The 17,960-nt window shown below is 39.7% G+C and overlaps 1 protein-coding gene across 11 annotated transcripts in view; it reads right to left on the reverse strand.

Annotated features, from left to right (window-relative positions):
• Nucleotides 1-1,727: 1,727 nt before the first annotated feature.
• Nucleotides 1,728-17,960, reverse strand: part of fam131bb (family with sequence similarity 131 member Bb) — a 50,947-nt gene continuing 34,714 nt past the window's right edge. For all 11 annotated transcript variants that reach the window (XM_082552426.1, XM_082552419.1, XM_082552423.1 and 8 more), the window contains 5 exons: nt 16,249-16,473; nt 15,993-16,133; nt 12,908-13,215; nt 11,876-12,139; nt 1,728-5,388 (listed from right to left, as the gene is read on the reverse strand). In XM_082552426.1, the coding sequence (XP_082408552.1) occupies nt 5,173-5,388; nt 11,876-12,139; nt 12,908-13,215; nt 15,993-16,133; nt 16,249-16,473 (1,154 nt within the window). In that variant the 3' untranslated portion in view covers nt 1,728-5,172. The remainder of the gene's footprint in view (nt 5,389-11,875; nt 12,140-12,907; nt 13,216-15,992; nt 16,134-16,248; nt 16,474-17,960) is intronic.

The following is a 17,960-nucleotide window of genomic DNA, read 5'->3' on the forward strand; positions in this document are numbered from 1 at the left end:
TGTCACTGAAGAAATATTTAACACATTAAAAAGGAAATGTTTTTATAGAAGGTTGAGATTAGCAGATGGAAAACAAAAGTTTGGAGAATGATTGATTTGACTTTATGGTCTGAAACAGCAATTTTGCAGCACCCCCAGTTTACTTAATCCTGTATCAGCGTTACCCAGGAGAAGATAAAACAACTAATAAAACAAATAAAACTTTATCCAGCTAACTGCAAATCCATTTTTAATTATAAAGAGAAATCTTCTATATTTATCAGGTTTATTTGAAGACACTGTACTCAGATGGTTTTAGTAACATTATCACCTTCAAGTTTAGCCTGAGCTGGCTTTAGTTTAGTCTGTTAGCATGCAAACATTAGGAAAATGTCAGCAGCAGAGAGCAACAGTGTGCTGTTACTGAAGTAGTGTTCTTTAGCACGGTTGTACTCACCTTTAGTACTCTATTTCTATATTATGTCATAGCACTGATCTGTTGTTTGACACAGTTATTGTAAAGCAATGCAATTTTTTTGTCACAAAAAAGCCAAAGAGGGATAGTATTAATAATTATCATAATTATAAGGTAAATAGACAGAAACTTCAGAGCTGGAGTGGACAAATTTAGTGTGCGTGGGGGAGCATTTCTCTCTAACCTGCTGCTGAACCCACTATTTTTTTTAAACGCACAATTTTATCACCACTGACATTTTTCTAAAATTTGACAGACTTTTTAATCTGCAGGATCTGAGAAAAGGTTGGCCATCTTATTGACATTTTGGCAATTTTTGGAAAAAATCTGTAACTTGCTGCTGCATATCTTGGCCAGGTCTCCCTTGAAAAAGAGGTTTTTAATCTCAGTGGGATTTTCCTGGTTAAATAAAGGTTAAATTTAAATTAAAAACTGTCTTGTTGTATGTCACTCCCATGACTTCATGTTTAGCATTGGTAACATTAGCACCTGCAAAGCAACTTCTTAAGGCGCTCACAGTTTTTAGTGTTGAGCTTTGGTTTGGAGTTTCTGGGTTCCATAATGTAGTTATCAACTTAATAATTACTGCAAGGTGTATAGATCACAGATTAAACAACCCAAAGTATAATAAGTTGTTGAAAATTACAACATGTATCAATAGAGTATATATTACATCTATACATGATATAAGCGTACTTCATATTTTTTAAAATACTCCACATTCAGTAAAAGTAAAGCTTAAGTGGAACACAATTATTTATCCACTGAGGAGCATTAATGTTTGTACAAATTAGTTTTGTAATTGTTGGGATATACTACGTCAAGAAAAGGAGGGTAATAAAAAAAAAGTCTAAAAAGAGAACATCTGCATGCATATAAAGATTTCTGTGCTGTGAAGGTCAGCAGTGTGTTCCAGCCTCTGATTCCTATGTGAGCTTGAACAAATCAGCAGTTAGTCCCTATGGAGGAGGCCTGGCTGTGTTAATATTCTCCTGGCATAAAAGTCCCTGATAAGGACTGGAGAGGGATGTTTTTGGAAAAGCATGACAGGCTGGATTACTCTGCTGCCAGCTCCTTGTGACTGCTGTTTTTGCCTGTCAAGCACATGGTCGCAGACACCCACTGTCAGTCCAAAAAAGAAAAAGACCCCCCCCCCCCCCTCCCCCAAAAGCATATCACTAAGCTCTTGAGAGAAAGGAGGTGAACATGTGAGAATCTAATTATTTCCAACCTGTGAAAACATGAAAACATAACCACACGTGTGCACAAGAAATGCCGTTTGTTGGTTTTGTTTATTTGCTCTTTCTCCACCGGAGGAAAAGGAGAGGAGGCAGGTAAAAGGAGCCGGAGGGTCAATAGGAGGTCGTGCAGGAAAAAGAGGGGAAAGGAAGAGAAACGGGAAGAAACAGAGAGTTGACAGAAGAGAGAGAGAGGGGGGAGCACGGAAGAACCATCCTGTGACAGCCATCCAACAAGCATGCATAGGTGGGAGTGTTATAAGTATCACTGGTATCACCAGTCACACTGCCTCATTTCAAACAAATCCAATTTTATGCAGACTTTTACAGAAGCCATCCAATTTTATACAGCGTTTTATACAGCAGTTACTTTTTTTGCCAGACACTTCCAGATTATAATTATCAAATTCCCTATGACTGATGTGAAAACGTCAAGTTATTTTTCTGGTTTTTTTTCTCTCTTTTGTTGGCAGTGATTTTTCCAACAAGACAGTGGACATCTTACTGTACACAGACAGACATACAGACAGACACAAATATACAGAGCAGATACAAAGAGATAGACGGAAAGGAAGAGAAGGAGCAAGGCAGAGGACCAGAAGCAGGTTTTGAGCATCATGCCTGCAGACAAGTTGTAACTGTAACTGGAAGATGGCAGTAGAAATACAAAAAGAGTGACTCAACTGCAAACCAGTAGGTTAACAAAGATGTGATCAGTAAACCTTAACATCCACAGAAATATTTTTGGCTTCTTATTATTTGTTTATTCATTCATTGAGATTTAATTAAAAAAGAAAAAAAAGAAAGAAAGCAACAACACAAAATAAATAAAAAGATAAATAAATAAATAAAAATAACCCAAAGCGAAGCAGTGTCTATAATGGAGTTCATGCATGTTTCCTTGTGATGTAGCTTATTAGCAAACAGTCAAGCCCAAATAAGCTGCGATGGTCAAAGAAATATATATAAAGCATTGGTCTTTCCACCACATTACGTCATCTGACTCATTAAAAAAAAAAGATACTGCTCCCAGAAGGGTTGGTACCCGCGTGAAATTATACTCTGTACAAGATGTCTTATTTTTCCTCCCCACCAAGTAATTTTTCAATAAATAAATTAATATTTGCCATTGCGTAAAGACATTCTGTTTGCAGTTTTGAGCAGTCTTCAAGTTGTTTTTGTCACCTGGCACTACTGAAATTCTTGAAGTTTTTAAAAACAGTGAGCTGCCAAACTGCTCCATCTCTTCTTGGTTTAAAGTGCTCAAAACCAGACAAAACGAGAGTGCTTTACAGCCGTGACACCTACTCTAACTCAGAATTCAGCAGGTCAGTAGAAAAATAAACATTGTCCCCAACATTGCATAAAGAAGCAATCAATAAATAAATTCATTCAAGTCAATAAACCATATATCTTATCATCTTAAAAGTTTCTCACACAATCATCAAAGTGAGAGAAGGTGCTCCTCCAACAGAGAAAACAGTGGTTTTGTAGTGTCGTAAAGTTTTGTCAGTGAGCCATGCACGGAAAGTCCACTTTGTTCACCGCCGCTGTTTAACTCCACGTCTCGCTAGCAAACACCGTCCTTCCTCCAGTGAAAGAAAAACAAAAACCCACAAAAAATAAACCATGCTTGTCAAACATCCAGGCAGCTGCTTCACAGTAAGAACGATGAGCAGGAAGACACCGATCTTTTCAGCTCCAGTGTTCAGTCCTTATCGTCCGCTCTATTCCCTGATTGGCTGACTGAATGGCAACCTCCTGTCGCCGTCGCCAAACTTTTTCCACCGCCGATGGTCTCAGCGAGTTGAATGCCCCTCAGTTTGATTCGATCACCCAACTTAAAACACAACATCCCTCCCATTTCCTCCGATTTTGTCTTTGTGTTGTTGCACACAGAAGAAGAAAAAACTAAACTTTGCTAGGCTAAGCTGTGAGTTTGAGAGCAATCCCCAAAATAAGGTGGGACCCAAGAGGTGTACAAAAATAAAGAAATCATACTGTAATAGAACAGTTGTGATTGTGAGCGAGAGGCAATTTCTTTATTTACTCAGAATATTTACATATTTGTGACAGAGCTGACACTGATCTGGGAAGCCAGTGTCTCGCCTGCCTATTGCTGGTTACAATTTAGATATTCATATCTGTGTGTGCGTGTGTGTGTGTGTTGTTGTGGTCTTGGTGAGCCAGCAGTGAATCCACTTTCCAACATGGTTGAAAGACTCCCCCACTTGTTTTTGTTTCACAAAACAGAACAGCGCTCCCTTCTCTCTCTTGTGGACCACGGAGGAGGCATCAAAGCAGCACTTGTGTACTGCCGCCTGTCTTCCAGTACATTCAAAATAGTGGTTATCATCCTTTATTCATCGCGATTACGTCTATGGAAAAAAAAAAGCAGCTGAGGGTTCGCGTTGTCAAGTGGCTCGGTTTTGGTTGTCGGTGAAAGCTTTCAGAGCGGAAACTGGGTAACCTCAACAGTCCAAAGGGAACCTCTGATCTGTTGGGATTGCATCAGTGCAAAAGAGATTCACATATGCAGCTCTGTGTTTATTTCTGAGTCATGAAAGCCACCGCTCAAACCCACCGCAGGCCCACTGCAGGGCCACTGTGGCCACACCTGGGATACTATGGTTCAGTGCAAAGTCTATACAGAGCTGTATAGTACAGGTACTCCATAGTACTCTGAAGAAACATGCATACAGAGAGACAGAGTAGGAAGCACGGTATACAGTACAATCCTTATCTGTGCAGGGTTTTTGGGTGTCCAGTCAGCAGGGCGAGCCTGTCCCTGGATTGTGCCTCGGGGAAAACGGCATTTCACTGAAATGCTGAGATTTTCTGGGCCTACTTCAATCATCTGTGAAAGTGCTTGGGTTGCCAGATGTAAAGTATAGTGCATGTGTTTGATGCAATGGGGAAATAAATTTGACTAAACTCTATCTTATGTGTTGAATAACAGCTGTAAACAGAGTAGTTCTCCCACTGGAAATCTCATATCTTATCATACACTTATACATAGATTGTTGTCCTTTTTTTTTTCTTTTATTACAAAATTATTGTTATTTTTTTTATTACTTTAGATTTCTATTATCATTATTAGATGATGACAGGGTTGAGTTGCTTGTCTCATAAAAAGCATGCATGTTTCCATTCCCCTCTTTTTTGTCTCAGTGCAGTTTCCCGGTGGATATAATTCACTCGGTTGGTGCTTCTCTTCCGCCTTCATCTGTCTTTTCTTCAGTTACCTTTGGGATGTAAGGCTTGCAAAGAAACAGGTGTCCATTGTTGCATCAGCTCTACTGTTATTGGGAGTCCACCAAATCTATTTCTCACCATTTTGAAGAAATGACCTTGCAACCAAAAAAGTTGTGGTTTTGATACCTGAAAAGGAACAGAGTAATAGAGATATATTGTGTTATTATGCTCATTTCTTGCTGACTCCCCAGTCAGTTCTTCATTTGTCTCTTGTCTGCCACAAACTCAGTTGGCTGCCACAGAAGCAGGAGGCCCCTCTTCTGGCTCTTCCTTCTCCTCTAGTGTCTGAATGAGACCAGAAGTGACATCAGACAACTTCCGCTCTGTGATTGGCTCTGCTGGCAGCTGCCCCGGACTACTGCCACCAGAAGCATCCCCTTGTTGTGTGGGTGGAGTCAATGTGGCCGACTCTTGCTCCATGCACAGTGCCACATCTTCTTCCTGATCAGGGCAGAAAGAGTGAAACACACAAGGTCAACTAGATGACTAACTTATGTATGTGGATAGATTTTTACCTATTGTCCTCTTCAGTAGTGAAAACAAATATTTGATCCCCTGCTGAATTTGTAAGTTTGGTTACTTACAAAGAAATGAACAGTCTCAGGTTTTTATGATATTTTCATTTTAATGGAATATCACCCCAAAATCCAGGAAACACATTATATAAAAGTTATAAATTGATTTGCATAGCATTGAGTGAAGTAAGCATGATACGTATAATCATTCAACCAATCAATCAACCAGTCAACCAAGCAACCAATAACAGAGGCACTTGATCTCAATTATGTGTATAAAGCACACTTGTCCACAGAGTCAGTTTCTTTCTTTCCAGCCTCTCCGCCACTATGAAAAGACCAAGGAGTTGTCAAAAGATATCGTGGATAAGATTATAGACCTGCACAAGGCTGGGATATACTACTAGACCATCAGCAAGAAGCCTGGTGAAAAGGTGACAACTCTTGGTCCAACTATTTGCTAATGAAAGAAATATAAAATGACCATCAATTGCGCTTTTCCTGGAGCTTCACTCATAAGATCTTGCCTCATGTTTTGAGGATGATCATGAGAAAGGTGGTGGATCAGCCTAAAACTACACAGGTGGAGTTTATTACTGATCTGAAGGCAGTTGGGACTACAGTCCCCAAGAAAACCACTGATAACACACGCCATAGGGTCCCCCCTGCTCAAGAAGCAACATGTGAAGATCGGTCTTAGGTTTTCTACTGAACAGTGAACAGTGTGGTCAGATGAAACCAAAACCTTTGGTATCAACTCAACCCGCTGTTTTTGGAGAAGAGAAACAATGAGCCAAAGCCAGTTTCCAGACCTCAGTCCTGTAGAAAATCTGTGGAAGGAGCTGAAGCTTCAAGTTGCCAATGGGCAGTCAAGAAATCTGAAGGAATTAAAGTTTCTGTAAAGAGGAGTGGGCCAAAATCCATCCTCAGATTTCTCCTACTGTATCAGCTAACAGACTGATTGGCAAATATGAAGATCACCGTGACGCATCAAAGTACACTTTGTCAAGACAGTCTCAACTCAAGGCCAACTGTCAAACTGTTTTGAAGCTTGCAATACATAATCTTTCTCTGCAGACCTCAAGTCAATGCTGGTTTAAAGTCAAGGTTTCCAAAGTCCAAATAATTAATTTTTAATGGTAAATGGTCTGCACTTAGCATGCCTTTTAACTTTAGCTGTGTCTGCAGAGCTCTTTGCAGTCATTCACACAGACATTCTGAAGTGACTTGGGGTTCAGTGTTTTGCTCAAAGACTCTTAAATGTAGTCAGAAATCGAATGACCAACCTATCAGCCTCTCTGCACTATAATAAAACACTATTGGGATACATAATAGTCCGTTTTTAGTGGCTGTTACCATTTTCCCCCTTTCCCCCCATTTCTCTCAGTAAAATTGCAGTTATATTGTGACATAAACAAGTAGGAACAAGCTTACTACTCTCTAACAGGTAGAAATGTTAGCATGTTTGTTGACATGGGTGGAAAAGCCAATTAATCTTTTCCTAAAGCTTTTTGTGCTACCATGATACCACTGTAGGTTGTCAAAGTCAAAAATTATATTCAATATATCCAATTGGGATAAAAACAATTATTGTGTTATATGATTGTGTTTTATAGGGGCAGCTGTAGCTGAGGATGTAGAGCAAGATGTTGACCAATCAGAAGATCAGTCACGACGCATCCATCAGAGTTTGGCGTGTCTGTGTGAATGTTAGATAAAACCGCTTAGGTGTTGATTTGTATGAATGTGTATGTGATTGGGTGAATGAGGTTCGTAGTATAAAATGCTTTGAGTGCTCAGTTAGAACAGATAAGTGCTACATAAGTACCATTCAGCATTCAGTCCATTTATATGGACCAAAATAATTGTGATTACGGTTTTTGTCATAAGGAAGAGCAGCCAATCCTATACCACTGCTTATTCAATGATGGATTGCCAACAAGAGCTCAGCTGCTAAAAAGTGTTGCCTTCTTGAGCTGCACAGCAAAATCAACCTGAAGATGAGGACTTCATGAATTAGATATATAGGTGACTGATTGTTTTGTGCATTAATAAGGTTGCTCCCTGCAATTTTCATGAAAACTTTCATAGCAGTCCCTTTTGCTTCACACCTTTTACATAATTTATCCCCAAAAATAACTGAAGTTTGGAGGCCTGTCGCAACTGTGGTTTTCAACTCTCCCTCTTGTTTCCTGACATTTCTGCTATCTAATCTATTCAAATTTTTCCATCCCCAACTTTATCTTATTGAGGCCACAAATCTAATATTTTTATCATCAGTTAATGTTGTCATCAATTCAGTCAAAATAATGGAAATGTAAAAGTATATGTCTTCGGCAGGTCAAAAGTTAAAAAATCCATCCATTCAGTTTATTCCGCTTATCTAATTCAAGGGTCAGGAGGCCGGAGCCGATACCAAGGTAGGGTACAACTGCTCAGGTTGCCAATTTTGTCGCACAGCTAACACAGAGAGACAGATAAGCATTCACACCTATTTCACCAATTAACTTAATATGGACGTCTGTGCACTGTGGCCAGAGTGCCCATATAGAGCCCACACAGGTACAGGGAGAACATTCATTTCATTTCATTTCATTTATTTGTTCATTTTCAGGCACAACAAATACCTATATTGAACATAAAATGCACAAAACAAAAAACAAAAATTGCCTGAAAAAGGAGTGAGACGAAGAAAACTTATTAAATCCCACCCCTATACTCACTCATCAACAAAAAAAACAAACTTCCCGCAGCTACGCCCATCATTGCATACAGACCCATCAACAGCCCCGGGCACATACAAGCATCTAAACGGCAGCTCGCAAACAACAATTAGAGCCTTCATAACTGAATACAGAATATATAAATTATAAATTGCATTACCACAGGTAACAGGCAGTAATAACTACAAGTAACAAACACACATACATATACATACATATATATCTGCACACACATGTACATATATGTACATACATACGCACACTTTTTTTTTTTTGGAATCCATACCAGCAATGGTAAGAGAACAGACATTACAGAGCACACTAAAAGCATCATTGAGTATACTGTGACCAGACCAACTGTTTGTAGAGAAATTTAAATCTATGAATATTTTTGCATTGTTTCAATTGTAAACTCAGACTGTTCCAGATTTTCACACCACATACAGACACACAAAAGCCTTTACGGGTTGTTCAAGTTCTGGGTAATTTGAATTCTCCAAAGCCTCTCACATTATAAACCTTTTCTCGAATTTCAAATCTAGTTTGTAAATTTGCCGGTAAAAGTTTAGTAAAAGCTTTATACAAAATTATGGATGTATTGTAATTAACCAGATCCTGGAATTTAAGTAACTTTGCCTGAAGAAAGAATTTGTGAGTATGATCTAGATAACCAGCCTTGTGAATAATACGCAGTGCTCGTTTCTGTACTGTGACTAATGGATTAGTTGTATTTTTATATGTGTTTCCCCACACTTCCATACAATATGTAAGATATGGAAGAACCAGAGTACAGTACAGAGTACGAAGTGCATCTTTATCAAGGTATGGTTTCACTTTGTTCAAAACTGCGAGGCTTCTGGAAATTTTGGTTTTTATGTGTCTGACGTGGGGTTTCCATGAAATTTTGTTATCAATTACGACTCCCAAAAATTTGTTTTCACTCACATTATCAATTGGTACACCTTCAATGATAATTGGTAATTCTACATTATATTTTAAATTACCAAAAAACATTGCTTTAGTTTTATTTATATTTAATGATAATTTATTTATGTCCATCCATTTTTTTATTAATTTTAGCTCCCTGTTTACGGTCATTACAAGATCAGCATAATCATCGCTACTGAAAAATATGTTGGTGTCATCTGCGAACAGTATGAGTTTAAGTACTTGAGAAACATCAAAAATATCATTTATGTATACATTGAAAAGTTTTGGTCCCAACACTGACCCTTGGGGAACACCACATGTAATACCAAGTTTCTCTGAATGGTAATGCCCTATGCTAACATATTGTTCCCGACCCGTTAGGTAACTTTTTAACCAGTTACCAGCTTTCCCTCGAATACCATATCTTTCCAATTTATCCAATAATATTGAGTGATTGATTGTGTCAAAGGCCTTTTTGAGATCAACAAAAATACCAACTGCATATTTATTTTTATCCAGTGTATCAGTAATTTCTTCTACTGCCTCAATTATCGCCATTGAAGTGGTTCTTTGCGTTCTGAAACCATACTGACCAACATTTATTATTTGATGTTTTTCAAGGAATTTTTCTAATCTTGAATTAAAAAGTTTTTCTAGAATTTTTGAGAATTGAGGCAGTAGAGAAATAGGCCTATAATTGGTAAAACTGTGTTTGTCATTACTTTTATATAGTGGTATTACTTTCGCAATTTTCATTTTTTTTGGAAAACAACCGGACTGAAATGATAAATTACAGATATATGTTAAGGGACTAGCAATATTCAGAATAACCTGTTTAACTACAGACATATTTATGTCATGATAATCCATTGAAGACTTACTTTTACATTTTAATGTGATATTTATTACTTCTTGCTCATTTGTAGCTGAGAGGAACAGTGAAAAGGGATTTGATTTTATATTACTGATATTTTCATTTTTATGACACGGGATGTCTGCTGCTAGTTCAGGGCCAACATTTATGAAGAATTTATTGAACCCATCGACAATATTACTCATGTTGTGATTTTCACCATTTGCATCAGTAAAATATTCAGGATATGATGTTCCAGAAGATCCTTGTTTAATTAAGTTGTTTAACACATCCCAAGTTCCTTTTATATTGTTTTTATTTTCATATAATCTTCTTCTATAATAAAGTTGTTTGCTCGTTCTTATAATATCAGTCAATTTATTTCTATATGCTTTATATCTTTGTTCCACTTCTTTTGTTTTTACTTTGATGAACTGTTTATACAGATTGTTTTTCTTTTTGCAAGCATTAATAATTCCTTTTGTGAGCCAAGGACTTTTTATCTTTTTTTTCTTTGTCATGTGTTCGTTTACAGGACAATGTTTATTGTACCACATAGTAAAAATATCTAGGAAATTATCATAAGCCTTGTCCACATCTGACTCTTCATACACCGAACTCCAATCTTGTTGTGCTAAATCGAAATTGAAGGCATGAATTGCTTTTTCATTTATTGTTCGCTTTGCTATCATGATCTTGGTATCTATTTTTTTTAAATCACAGTCACACAAAGTAAAAACTGGTAAGTGGTCAGTTATATCACAGACAAGCAGGCCACTATTAATTTGGAAATCCATGACATTAGTAAAAATATTGTCAATAATAGTGGCGCTATGTGAAGTTATTCTGCTTGGCTTTGTTATTGTTGGATATAGTGATAAGCTGTACATCGTGTCAGTAAAGTCATCAATGGCTTGTTGGATTTAGCAAATCAATATTAAAATCACCACAGATAAATAGTAATTTTTGGTTCACCGAAGCAAACGTTTTTTCTATCCATTCATTAAAAGTGTCAATACTTGAACTGGGTGTCCGATATATGCAACTTATTATAACATTTCTCTTTTTGTCATTCATAATCTCAATAGTCAAACATTCCAAAATTCCATCAATAGCCATAGACATAGTTGTTACAACATGAATATTCCACATGGGAAAGCCCCATCTGACCAGCAAATCCTAATCCAGGACCTTCTGGATGTGATGGTGTTAACCCTTCTAACAATCATGCACATACTCGCACCCTGATCGATGTCTCGGGGGGAAAATGGGTTCAGTATCTTAACCAAGAACACAGCTGCCCGGCTAGCGTAATAAAACTTTTAAATGTACCCAAGGAAAAGCTAGAAATCCTCACTTTCCTCTTTTTGCCATTTCCCCCAACCATCCACAGCAGATGACTGCCCGTTCCTGACCATGGTTCACTCAGAGGTTTCTTCCTGTCAAAAGGGAGTTTTTCCTTTCCAATGTTGCCAAGTGATTGCTCAAAGGGGGTCGTCTAATGGTTGGGGTTTCTTCTGTTATTGTAGGTTTTCTAGCTTATAATATAAAGTAACTTCAGGTGAATGTTGTTGTGATTTGGTGCTATGCGTACAAAGAAAACTGAACTGAATTAAAGTACTGGCAGACAATTCTTTTCAAAAATGTCAATCAGTATCCCCTCTATTGACAAATTGATCTTAGATTGCTACACGTGCATAAAATCAAACCAATCTTATGATTAAATGATTCGAGACAAAACTTTAAGTACAGTCTGCAGATTTAAAACAGAAATGACACACATGTTGCAGTAAGCAGAACTAAACCTCCAGTCTGGTGCCTCTGAGAACTCGCTTAGAAAGCTACAAAATCAAATATTAATCACTGAAGAGATAATTTTATGTAATGCAACCCCATGTTCAACTCACCTTGACCTCCTCCTCCTCCTGCTGTTCCAGTAGCGGGGAGTGTTCCGTTCCTACTATCTCTTCACCAGTGGGAACGCACAGGCTTGGCTCCACTGTCGCCGCCACACCCATGTACCCGCCGGCTTCTGCCTGATAGGTTTCCATCTGCCCCGTGTTCCACAGATCAACCAGCGGAGGGTGAATTTGATGAACCAGACTGTGGATGGTGCTGTTGGGTGTTGCTTGCAAAGAGTGGTTGGCACTGTGTAGCCTGTGCTCCAGAGACTTGAAACACACAGAAAAGACTAATCAGTAAAATGTGAGGAATGAGCAGTGCGACCTGTTTGCCAGCTTGAATGTTTCATGACATGCTCCCCATGTCAGTATGCAGTAAGCTGACTTTGTTTTCCTTAGGCAACAGAGGTGATATGCAGATCTTTTTGTACAGTATAAGAAATTCCATCCTCATGCATGGAATTCTTTTTATTTTTGTTTAAAAAATGATTTGGATGTGTCCCTTTGGAAGAATGTCATATTTTTGCAGGTTCAGCTGAGCATTTAATGAGGGATTCTTGACAAGAGTGATGACTCAACAGTGTGAGGTGTGTCAGCATTCACATCAGATGCGGTTGAGTCATTGCTTAGGCTAAAATCTTTTCTATGAAGTAATGCAAAAACAAAAACGAATAAAAGGAGATGATTAGATAGAAAAATGTCGAGTTAAGATTATTTTGTTGAATTTCTATTTCCACAGTCAAGAGCGAATTTCAGACTGAGCATGAAACCCAGGAGGTAAGAGTTTCTGAGAACATGTTCTGAATAAAAGCCCAGCTTTTTTAGTCTATAAATGCTGTGATGTGTGGGTTTGTTCATGTGCTGTACTTGTGCCTATACAAAAGTGAACAAATAAATAAAATAATGTGTTGATAAATTTATTTTACCAGACAGTATTTTATAACAACCATCTCTGATACTCAAGCCTTACGCATTAGCAGCAACATGTAGTGTCTCATTTGGATTAAAACCCAGACGGCGGCACTCTCAATCAATCACCTGCTGTTGCTGATACTGCAGAAGCTGCTGTTGGTGGTAGTGCTGAAACTGTTGGATCTGCTGCAGCTGTTGTAGTTGACTCTGCTGGAGAGTGAACTGCTGCTGCTGTTGCTGAGACAGGAAGTGAGCTGCGGCCTGCCCATCGTAGCCCTCCGTACCCATAACGTAGGAGCCAGCAGGGGGAGACGCCACAACGGAGGGATCGTTGTTGATGGGCTCCCAAGCGTCAGAAGAGGAGAGGCAGTAGTGGCCCTGGGAGACGTATGTGTGAGGCCACACCTCCGCTGAGGAGTGGTGCAATATCTGATCTGCAGGAAATAAAAAAATGTGGCAGCTGTTAGCACTCTTCAAAATGGGGGCAGCAGATGGACGCAGGAACACTGTGTTTTATGATTTTTACAAAAATCCCACTTTTCAAATTTGCTGGAATTGGAAAAAGAATGAGCAATTTCTTAAAATCTTGAAATTACGACTTGACCAACAGTTAAAGCTAATAGCTGTTGAGATAAATGTATATCTGGCTGTTAACTACTCTGAAAAAAACTCAGCTGAAATCTTTCCACACTGGGTGAAAATGTTATGACAGAAACTCTCCAGTATGAACCGAACAGAGTTGAACACTGGCACACCTCGCACTGTTGAGTCATCATTTTGTCAAACTGTATAGTGCAGACAGAGCTTTGATTGCCTCCAGTGTTTCTTACTCAAAGTTGGAGGGCTATAAAGTGGGCTCACAGCCACATATTTTGCCAAGTGTCTGACTTAAAAACGATGGGATCAGTTAAGACGAATGCATTCAGGGTGCAGTTAAGAAAGTCTATTTTAACTCAGCAAAGCACTTACTCTAATTTTCTGCATTCAGAAGTCTGTGCTAAGGCAACATTGCAGTAAATTGCAAATATCCAAAATCACTGTTTATATCGATACAGTGTCTGGGTTTACCTTCCAAAAGTTCATGCTGGAAACTGAAATGGCCTAAAGTCTAGAGCAGAGGTGTCAAACATAAGGTCTGAGGTAGAGTTGGATGTCTCGAGACCCGTCTCGAGACTACTTTTACGTGGTCTGGGTCTTGTCTTGGTCTCGACAGACTTTGGTCTTGGTCTTGGTCTTGTCTTGGTCCTGATCCCTCGGTCTTGTCTTGGTCTCGCTGTCTCGGTCTTGCTGTCTCAGATTGGCATAGAGGTCAGGAGATTTGGACTCAACAGTATCCATGACACACAAGGTAATGTTCGATAATGTGTCATTCGCAAAAGCATCAGCTCTAAGAGCCGTGCTTAGAGAGTTAGAGAGTGCTTTGTAGTGAATCAGAAGAGTCGACTCCCATTGAGCGAGAGCCAGCTCCTCACTTAATTTCCTTTAGCTGCTCAGGTCTCACACAGTGGCTCAGCTATGCTCCAATCCCTCCATATTGTGGCCAATCACATGCGAGGATATAGGATAATATCATTATGTGAAAAACAGAGAGGGTGAGAGACGCGACAGTCAAGTGGAGCGTGCGTCTGTCCTCTCAGTGAGTGAGTGAGACAGTAGACAGCGGTGAGGAGGGGTGTGCGAGTGCATCGCAAAGACACATAAATATGCCTGACACCCGTAAACGAAGCAGCATCTGGCTGCAGTTTAAAGACTTTTTTGTCTTGGTCTCGTCTCGACTTTGTCTTGGTCTTGACTCAGTCTGTCTTGGTCTTGGTCTTGTCTTGGTCTCGATAACCTCTGGTCTTGGTATTGTCTTGGTCTTGGTTTAGGCGGTCTTGACTACAAGTCTAGTCTGGGGTCTGTGAAGGTTCTCAGTCATCCAGGTCATCGTGGTCTAAGGAGCTTGGAAAGAAGAGCATCTGGACTTCTTTAAGTTGCTTGAAGTCGTTTCGCCTCTGATCCGAGAAGCTTCTTCAGTTCTAAGGTCAAATGGTGGAGAGTCCCAGATTTAAGCCCCGTTGGAGTGTCCCCCTAAGAGGGACAATTGACCCCCTAATGATCCTCTACCTAATCACACGAGCCAAGGTGTGAAAACGGGTGTAGGTCAGAGTTTCGGGTGAACTCACTGCGAAACCTGGCCCCGCCCTATCATGCAATTTCCTGAGGTCAGAAGGCCCAGGATGTGAGTGGGCGTTAAGGCATCTGGGAAGGGATCTCAAAACTGGATTATAGATGGTAAACAGTTGGTGTAGTAAACCACCACCTCTGTTCAAAGATGGCTATTCACAGTGGACATAGATGGCTTCTTTCACTCCTCTTTCAAACCAAATTGTCCTCTCTGTCCAAAATGTGAACACTGGCATCCTCAAAGGAGTGACCTTTGTCCTTAAGATGCAGATAGACTGCAAATGGTCCATCCCCATCTAAAGTCCAGACGCTTTTCTTTCCAAGCTCCTTAGAATAAGGTCTGGGGGCCAGAAGTGGCCTGCTTAAGTCTCCAATCTGGCCCACTGGACAGTTCTGGAAAATGGAAGATTGGCATAAATTCCAGACTTCTGTGTTTTCATAAGTTTTACAGCTTTTCCTACTGGTTTGAAATATACAAGTAAATAAGTAATAAGCAAATAGGAAAGATCCTGTTTTTACGCCATCTACTATAGAAATTTATGACTTTTACAGTGGGTTCATTATAAAAAATTAAAATAAAAAAAAAAGCCCAAGAAAACAAAAAGAGGACATTCAGTCAATTAACAAAACTTTTCTGTTTTATAATTATAGGACAGTCTGCGCAACGAGCTAACAGAACATTTTCTCTAAATTTACCAAATTATTTCTTGCAGTTTATGGCCAAAGCAGCACTTTCTTGTCATGTAAAGAAAGCAGTGCATTGTTTGTTTTATTAAACTTGCTTACGCTTACAGAAAGAGGAGTTTCACTTGTCCAGGCAACTTACGATCAGAGCGGGCTGTCTGTTGGCCACAATCTAAAGTGAGTTTGACATCTCTGGTCTAGAGAGACGAGACGCTGTAACACAATACTCTAACTACTCTGTTTAAAATTGATTTGCCACTTTCCAACCTCTTCCATTTTCTTACTCATAAATGATGTGGCTGTGTTTCACCAACAGCTGTTTCCTGGACTTTAAGCCTCAGACATATTTGTAGTCCTTTACCTCGACTGGTGATGCTCTCCTGGTTGACCTCACTGAGGTGAGCCACGCTTCCCTGGTTTGATCCTGACTGCGGAGTCTCACCATCCATTGACGACCACGCCAGGAGCGTTGCCTCTGAGATTGCAAACTGCTGCAGGATGCCTGAGGTGAGAATTCAGAGGGCAAGTCAGGATAATTGTTACTAAGACCTGCAGTACCACTCAAGTGGCTGATGACAGTTAATAGGGTGTGAAACTCTTGTCCTCATCCAACCGACCTGCTGCAAAGCGAGCCTCTTTCTCCCCATCACTGAGGTCACTGTAGGCGTCGTTCTCCAGCCGCCGCTCCTTTTCTCGCTCCTGGGTAGTGATGCGGGACTGGAGGACGCTCCCCGAACCCACCGTCGTCATGCCCCAGTTTTGCCATTCAATCATGTGAGCGACACGACCCTGGGCCATGGCTGTGGGCTTGGTCACTCTTTCCTTCATTGTGCGTGTGACACCTGTTTTAGGAGAAAGACCCAGACAAGGAAGGAGCAGAAGGAGGAGGGAGGGTGGCCAATTTAAACAAAATGGGTGGAAGTAAGAGAAATTAAAAGACCAGAGGTTTAGAGAGAGGTGATTAGCCGAGTTGAGGGAAGGAGTAGAGAATGAACCGGTAGATGGGGAACAAAATGGGGGAAAAAACAAAAGAAGAGGAAGGAAGAGACATAAGATAGATTCGTTATTATCAAGTGTGCACTGGTTTTGGGTGGAGGAGGGTATGACGCTATGATGTGATGGCTCATGGAAATATGGATATCCGGCACGGTTCGACTGATAAATTGATTAAAGCAACTGTCATATAAATAATAAACCTTTCAGTGTTGGAGTTGTTGTGTCTGAAATTGGCTTTACCTCACATGATTAACCAGAACGAGTTTAAGTATAGCATACCGTTCCCATTTTTAAGGATCATTTACAACAAAAGCGCCTGATGTATTATATATATTTGTTTTGATGTTAAACAGGACCTATTAGGCTCATTATTAACTCACATTTTAATTCTTGGACTTCACTGGAGTGGCTTTAAATGACTCGGGATCAAAATAAAACTCTCTCATCTTACACTGTGCCTTGGTTTAGCCTCTCTGTTCATCACATACAGTTTCACTTTGTCTCCCCTGAAATCCACCTTACCTGTGAGCCAGCTTTCTTTTGATTGGCTGCCCTTTGCAAACAAAAGGTTTGAACAGCAGGTGGTGGAGCTCATGTGCTCACAGCCAGAGCTGTGTCCCTGAGATAACCACATTAAGGATATCCGCATTCACTGACGTGTCTGAAGTAGTCTGAAAGTGAGCGATTAGAGCAATGTGAAGCCTGAGCTTTTGGCCTGCTGGGATTACTTTCACACACGCTGACCTCATTATTTAAAACTTTAACCATATTTAATATTAGCATCCAGAACTGTACCAGTGTATAAGCCCATTCAAGATTATTTATCTAAAGTTCAGGAGCAGGACCACACCCACAACAGTTCCTTTTCCAGCCGTATTTCTATAAGTGCCTATTTGGCCCATCATCACTTTTTCTCTGCTTGTAAGCCTCTCTCAAAGGTATCAAGGGATCCACCGCCTCAGCGAGCCTGTGGCATAGTTCGTTGCTTCGTTATTAACAAACATTTTCATTCGCATCTGGGGCTTTAGTCCTTGCTAGTGAATATCAATCTATACATTTATCTTTAGAGAAATAAACAAGGATAACCACAATAGGCCCGCCTTTAAGAAGTAAACAAAATACCCAAACGCCTCTGGGATGTTTGAGACTGCTCATTTTCTTAAAATATTGAATATCTTAAATTAATAACTGCTCGTAAGGAAAACATTATCAGCCAAATCCAACTATTCAAAAGTCTGTAGTTAAAAGAGGGTTTTCATGAGCACCCATTATAAGCTCAGAGAAATGAAAAAGGGTTGTGGAGGTGACATTCGCGTGTTTAATGAGACTGTTA

Source organism: Aulonocara stuartgranti (assembly GCF_965226115.1).
Source record: "Aulonocara stuartgranti genome assembly, chromosome: 11".
NCBI lineage: Eukaryota > Metazoa > Chordata > Actinopteri > Cichliformes > Cichlidae > Aulonocara > Aulonocara stuartgranti.